The following is a 7281-nucleotide window of genomic DNA, read 5'->3' as shown; positions in this document are numbered from 1 at the left end:
AGAGAGGCTCAAAGGAGGTTGAACCCACCAATGATGGAAGTTGTCAAGAAGGAGATACTCAAGCTTTTGGACGCCAATATGATCTACCCAATCTCTGACARCAAGTGGGTAAGCCCGGTCCAGGTAGTTCCTAAGAAAACTGGCATTACTGTGGTAGAGAATGCCGAAGATGAGTTAGTGCCCACCCGTGTTCAAAACGGTTGGAGAGTATGTATTGATTATCGTAAGCTTAATTCATCGACTAGGAAAGACCATTTTCCCCTTCCATTCATAGACCAAATGTTAGAAAAGTTAGCCGGTCATACTCACTATTATTTTTTGGATGGTTATTCAGGTTTTCATCAAATATCGGTTGCAAGAGAGGACCAAGAGAAGACCACGTTCACCTGACCTTTGGTACATTCGCCTACCGGAGGATGCCTTTTGGTCTTTGCAATGCACCGGCGACATTCCAACGATGGACGATTTCACAGTTTATGGTGATTCGTTTAGTTCATGCTTAGATAACTTGACCAAAATTTTAAAGAGGTGCATTGAAACTAATTTGGTTTTAAATTATGAAAARTGTCACTTCATGGTCAACCAAGGTATAGTACTTGGTCATGTTATCTCGGAAAGGGGTATAGAGGTTGACAAGGCAAAAATCGATGTCATAAAATCCTTACCTTACCCCTCGAGTGTTAGAGAGGTCCGTTYTTTTCTCGGTCATSCAGGTTTCTACCGGCGTTTYATWAAAGACTTYTCYAAGATCAYTCGACCCYTTTGTGAACTACTACAAAAAGAGGTAGACTTTGTCTTCAATGAGGTATGTAAGAGTTCATTTGATTTATTAAAAGATATGCTTACTTCTGCCCCTATCATCCGAYCTCCAAATTGGCAATTGCCATTTGAGATTATGTGTGATGCTAGCAATCACGCCGTCGGAGCGGTATTGGGACAGAAATACGGTAAAAGCTCTTATGTTATCTATTATGCATCACGATCACTTGATAGTGCACAATGCAACTACTCAACCACCGAGAAAGAGTTGCTAGCAGTTGTTTTTGCTTTAGAAAAGTTTAGATCATATATGCTTGGCACTAAAGTGATTGTCTTTTCAGATCATGCCGCATTGAAGTACCTGCTCAAGAAGAAAGACGCAAAGCCGAGGTTGATAAGGTGGATTCTCTTACTCCAAGAGTTTGATTTGGAGATTAGAGATAAGAGCGGAGCTGAAAATTATGTTGCCGACCACCTTAGCCGGCTAGTGTTGGATGGAGAGCCAAGCGCACTCACTGATGAGTTTCCAGATGAGCACCTTTTCTCCGTTTCGGGCGAAACCCCCTGGTATGCAGATATTGTTAATTATTTGGTTTCAAAGAGCGTCCCATGTGAGTTATCTAGACCCGATAGAGAAATGATTAGGAGATAGGCTCGTCTCTACATGTGGGACGAGTCGTACTTTGGAAACATTGTCTGGACCAAGTTATCCGGCGATGTATGCCCCAAGGGGAGTTTCAGTCTGTTTTACAGTTTTGTCACTCCCATGCTTGTGGGGGCCACTTCGGCCATAAGCGGACATACCGAAAGGTACTAGAGTGTGGGTTGTATTGGCCGACCCTTATGCGAGACTGTTATCGCTTTTGTAAGAGTTGCATGAGGTGCCAAATGACGGGAAACATTAGTTCCCGAAATCAAATGCCCCAATTTCCTATGCTTGTGTGTGAAATTTTTGATGTTTGGGGCATGGATTTCATGGGACCCTTTCCCGCATCTTGCGGTAATCTTTACATTATATTGGCCATTGACTATGTCTCAAAATGGGTTGAGGCAAAGGCCACTCGAACTGATGATTCTCGTGTAGTTGCAGATTTTGTCAAATCTCACATATTTGCCAGGTTCGGGATGCCCAAGGCCATCACCAGTGATCGAGGCACCCATTTTTGCAATAAGGTCATCGGCGCGCTTTTCAAGAAGTATGGGATTATCCATCGCATCTCCACCACCTACCATCCATAGTCAAACGGACAAGCCGAGGTAACAAATAGAGAAATTAAGTCCATTTTGGAGAAGACTGTGAACCCCAATCGGAAAGACTGGAGCTTAAGGCTTAATGATGCCTTGTTGGCCTATCGTTCAGCCCACAAGATGCCCATAGGTATGTCTCCTTTCCGGTTGGTGTACGGTAAACCTTGCCACCTCCCTGTGGAATTAGAGCACACGGCGTATTGGGCGGTGAAGACGTGCAATATGAATTTGGATGAAGCGGGATCGCATAGGAAGCTTCAGATTCAAGAGTTAGAGGAGATACAGAATGATGCCTACGAAAATGCTTGCATCTATAAGGCGAAGACCAAGGCGTTCCATTACTCTCGTATTTCACGTAAGTCTTTCACTAAAGGTCAGAAAGTTCTCCTCTATCACTCTAGATTAAAGTTATTTCCCGGTAAATTAAGGTCCAGATGGATAGGACCTTTTGTCGTTTTAACTGTTTTTGAGCATGGTGCAGTAAAGATTCAAAGTCTGTCTACGGGCCAGATATTCAAAGTTAACGGCCATAGGCTAAAGCCGTTCTATGAAGGCTTTGATGGAAGGGATTTAGAGAGGGTAGCTTTGGACACGCCAAACTACAAGAATTGAACCGAGTATGGTCTAGCCAAAGACATAAAAGAAAGGCGCTGCGTGGGAGGCAACCCACGAATTTCCATTTCTTGCTATTTATTGTTTTCAGTTATTTATTTTATTTTTAAATTCTCTAGTTTCACTCTTAGATTTCTGCATTCTCAGGTTCACCCCGGATGTTGGATGCTCGAAGAGACACGCCCATCTCCACGGATTCTTACATTGGGAGGTCACTCATCAAATCAGGGGAGTTTTTTGTTTCCTTTTCCTTAATTGCTTAAAGTGTCCTCTACTTATTGCATACCTTGAGGACAATGTATGAATTAAGTGTGGGGGTGAGGGTTATTTGCATGAATTGGGTATATAAATGGTTTTAGGGGCCAAATTTTTTCTTTTTTGCAAATTTTGTGCTTAAATGAAGATCTTTGTCCGTTTTAACAATGGGTTAGCATGCTTTTATTGAGCTTAAATTGTTGATGACAATGAGTTTGGATGCGTGTATAGCATGATTGAGCTTGATTGATAGCACTTAGAGTGATTAGTGGTAGCATATCGGTCAAAGTAGACTATTGYTAATCTCTTGAGCTAGTTTTGAACACCGTGAGACTTTAACTTTATTTAGACTAAACACTTGATATTAGTCTCAAATTCATTTCTTGTGTGATTGTGTCATGCCTAGATATGCGTCTCTAGAACTTGATCTTTCTCTCCTTAAGACTACATGATATTTACATGCTAATAAACATGATAAAGGCCATCATTTGCTATTTTTATGTTAAACCACTAGCCTTAAGCCTACCCCTTATGTTTTCATTATCCCTTTTGCACACCACTTTGAACCTTAGACTATTTTCTTTGTCACCCACATCATGAACTAATCCAAACACAACTCACCCGACTAAGCACCAATGGAGTGATCCCAATATCCCTGTATACTTGAAAGTAGAATTCGTATGTTTGGGAAGAGAAAAAAAAATGAAAGAAAAGATTGAAAAGAAAAAAAAAGAAAATTCAAAAGAGAAAAAAAATAGAGAAAATATATATATATGTTAAAAGCAAAATTACATCGTCAATAAAAAAATTAAAAATAGACGACGAAAATGACGATACGGTTGAATATAAGCGTTTCATTTTTATTCCCTATCGTCCGAAAAGGAATGAGCTTCAAAGATAGAGACAAAAGTCCTTTGTGAAAAAAATAAATAAATAAAGTGTGGTTAAGTTGCCGGAATTCTCCGTTGGTGTTAGGTCTTAGTCACTTTTCCTAAATATTTCCCTACCGTACCCAAAGCCTTGTTTTTCGTTACACCTTTTAAGACCTTTTGATTTATAAGCATGTATTTTATCAAGTAGTGGAGAGTGAGAGACTTTTCAAGTATATGGTAGGTACATGCTAGACATAGACGATTTGAGCGATACACTTTAACCCAATGAGTGAATCGAGTGTTCTTTTGTTAATCCCATTCGTGAGAGTTCTCGAGATTAGCTTGTGTCTACTTGATTGCGTGTGCATCCTCTTTTCAATGCTTTGTTGAAAATCTCAAATTCATGATATGCTATATGTGTTGACATTCTCGTTAGATCCGATTTTTATAACTACATGTTAACTCAAGTCATTGCCGGGACATACAATGATCTAAGTGTGGGGGAATTTGACAAGGACAAATATATATATTTTTACGTCAAAATTACCTTGCAATTAATGTTAAATATATGCTTAAAAAGGGCCAATTTAATTTAAGTTAATCCTAACTATATGAGGCCATTAAAGTTGAGAAAAATGTGTTGATTATGTGTTTTTTTTTGGCCCATAACAGCAGCCCAAGTTTGCTGCCCATAACAGCAGCCCAAGTTTGCTGCCCATAACAGCAGCCCAAGCCGTGTAAAAAGAAGAGAAGGAAGAAACAGCAGCCAAACAGCTGCTGGTGCATCCAAACAACAGCCAAACAGCAAGCTGTCTCCAAACTCTTGATGCTGCCAAGCAATTCCTGTACCCAAACAGCCCTGCACAGTCCAAAAGAAAATAAACAGCAGCCTATGAAAAAAAAAGAAGAGAAGCAGCAACAGGGCTGCAGCCCAAATCAGAAATAGAGAGAGAGAGAGAGATCGTGCAGCGAGAGATCGGGAGAGGGGGCAGCAGATCGTGGATCATGGGCGAGTACGAGGAGACGATTGGGGCTGTCGATATAGAAGGAGCAATTGAGAAGGAGCAGCAGTCGGTCGAGAGGGACAGAAAAGAGAGGGGGTCGATCGAGAGCAGTAAAGACAGAAACCGAGAGAGGCATAAATCAAAAGAGGAAACTGTCGATTGAGAGACGAGACCCAGAATCTGTCCAGAAGGTTTTGAAGCTGTCGATTGAGAGGATTTTCTGGGGGAAGCAGAAAATCGAGAGGACGGGTAGAAATTAGCAGGCTGTTTCGATTGGAGAAGTCGGAGAGTAAAAAGAAGCAGAAGTCAGAATCGATGAGAAGCAGAAATTGAGAGGATGCAGTAAACAGATTTTCAGAATTTTTGGAGTCGATTKTGGATTTCTCAATTTCAGTTCTTCATACTCTAGTGCTTTCWACCATCTGTAAGTTSAATTTMTGATTCAAAATAGAATTATGAGTTGCTAATTTTCTGTTTCTAGTGATGAGATTATAGTTAGTTTGCATTGAACTTTGTTGAGACTTGTCTAACATTGATCCTTAATTGGATTTTATTTGCACAAATTCATGTTCTGAATCGTTCTTCATTTTTGGGATTTTGGTTTTGAGAAGGATCCCTTGAATCYTTTAGCCTAAATTTGAATTGYTAGTCGTGAWTAGGAACTTGYAATTGTTYTTAATTTCCACTTGGTAGCAAATAGTGCATCAATAGACAATCAAGTTCATTGGGTTGCATTATAGGACTRTGTAATCTAGCTTAAATGTTCGGGCTTCCGTTCATTAGTTAGGATTGGWGCTTGTTYATTGCGTAAGGYGATTGGTAGGTTGAATTTTAYGTCCGTGACTAGAATCAACTYAATCAATTAGGAACTAATCTATCGAGCTTCTCGTGTTAGTTTAATTATAAAGACAAGCGGAGTGTTTGGCACGTGTCGACACTCACGACCGGTCTAAAATATATTAAGAAAATGTTTTTATACAAGTCAATGATACATGATTTGATAAAGGACTAGTTATACTCATCACTAGAATTCATTCGTTATTGTTTAAATTCTCAATTTATTTTGCATATTTAAGCTTTTTATAAATCTTCCAACCCCCCCCCCCTTTATATATTGTTTTAATGTTAATGAATTTGCACGCGTTTACGTCTTGGACTTACGGTTAACACCGAGTCCCTGAGGAGACGACCCTACTTATCGCTATCACAAGTTGTGTTTTAGAGATAATAGGCTTATTTTCATAAATTTTATTATTTGCCGGACTCGACACCCGTCACATCACTATAAACTTGAAACACACCAATGTCAGACGGCAATACAAGAATAGGTGTGGTAACTAATCGATGCTTCAATTCCTCAAAACTAGATTCTTATTCAGAACCCCAATTGAATTTGATTCCTTTCCGAAGTAATCGAGTCAACGGCAAAAATATTTTAGAGAAACCTTCAACGAATCGTCTGTAATAACCAGCCAGACACAAAAAACCACGAACTTCAGATACGTTCGTATGTCGTGCCCAATTAGTGATGGTTTCAATTTTCGCCGGATCGACTTTGAAACCTTCAGCGGAAATTACGTGTCCAAGAAAAGGCACTTGATCGAGCCAAAACTCGCATTTGGAAAGTTTTGCGTACAACTTTTTTTTTTGAAGAGTCTCTAAAACGATTTTGAGTAGATCAAGATGTCATCAATAAACACAATAACAAATTCATCAAGATAATCCTTGAAAACCCGATTCATAAGATCTATAAAAACCGCTGGAGCATTAGTTAGCCCAAAAGGCATTACTAAGAATTCGTAGTGCTCATAGCGAGTTCTAAATGCGGTTTTTGGAATATCACAATCTCAGATATGAAGTTGATGGTACCCGGATCGAAGATCAAATTTGGAAAAGTATTGTGCCCCTTGTAATTGATCGAACAGATCATCGATTCTCGGCAACAGATACTTGTTACGGATCGTTATAACTTGGTTGATGATTGATTTCAAATTCATTTTTTCCTTCTTTCACATACTTGCCTCCATCTTCGAATATATCACATTCTCATGAATTTGATGCAATACCTTAACATGTAACTTCTTTACATATAGGTTTATTTTATCTTATTTTACTAATAATAATCATATAATTAAGTTTAGTTAATACAAAAAGGTTATCATAGATTCAACTTTAATTATAATAAATTAAGACAATCAATAAATTGTTTGTTATATTATTTTAAAGTTTTTAATTCAACTTTATAATATAAAATATACACTAAAACCATATCATTATCTTTCATTGTTATTTTAAAGTAATTTTTTATAAAAGAAATGATATAAAAATTAGGTCATCCAAGTAAGATAACTTTATAATCAAGCCTCATGAGTTGACACAATGAATATCATCATTCTTATTTATACATACCTCCTTATTCCGATATTTCATCTCTCACCAATATGGGATATCTTAAATTCAACCATGATTCCCCAACACATCAATACCTCTTGGTTGGCACGGTGATCAAAACTCAATTTAAAAAAAATGTA

General features: G+C 38.5%; 1 protein-coding gene across 1 annotated transcript; it reads left to right on the top strand.

Annotated features, from left to right (window-relative positions):
* Positions 1 to 2139: 2139 nt before the first annotated feature.
* LOC112504350 lies at positions 2140 to 2619 on the top strand. The gene has a single exon (XM_025108284.1). The coding sequence runs from the start codon at positions 2140 to 2142 to the stop codon at positions 2617 to 2619; it is 480 nt and encodes a 159-aa protein (XP_024964052.1).
* Positions 2620 to 7281: the final 4662 nt, after the last annotated feature.

This window comes from Cynara cardunculus, unplaced genomic scaffold (assembly GCF_001531365.2).
Source record: "Cynara cardunculus var. scolymus isolate 2C unplaced genomic scaffold, CcrdV1 Un_Scaffold_5313, whole genome shotgun sequence".
Taxonomy (NCBI): domain Eukaryota; kingdom Viridiplantae; phylum Streptophyta; class Magnoliopsida; order Asterales; family Asteraceae; genus Cynara; species Cynara cardunculus.
The sequence above is the reverse complement of the archived record's forward strand: the minus strand, read 5'-3'. Positions and strand labels throughout refer to the sequence as shown.

What these genes read in the sequence shown, in the direction of transcription:
- LOC112504350 (XM_025108284.1), top strand. Translation starts at nt 2,140, where the DNA reads ATGTCTCCTTTCCGGTTGGTGTACGGTAAACCTTGCCACCTCCCTGTG.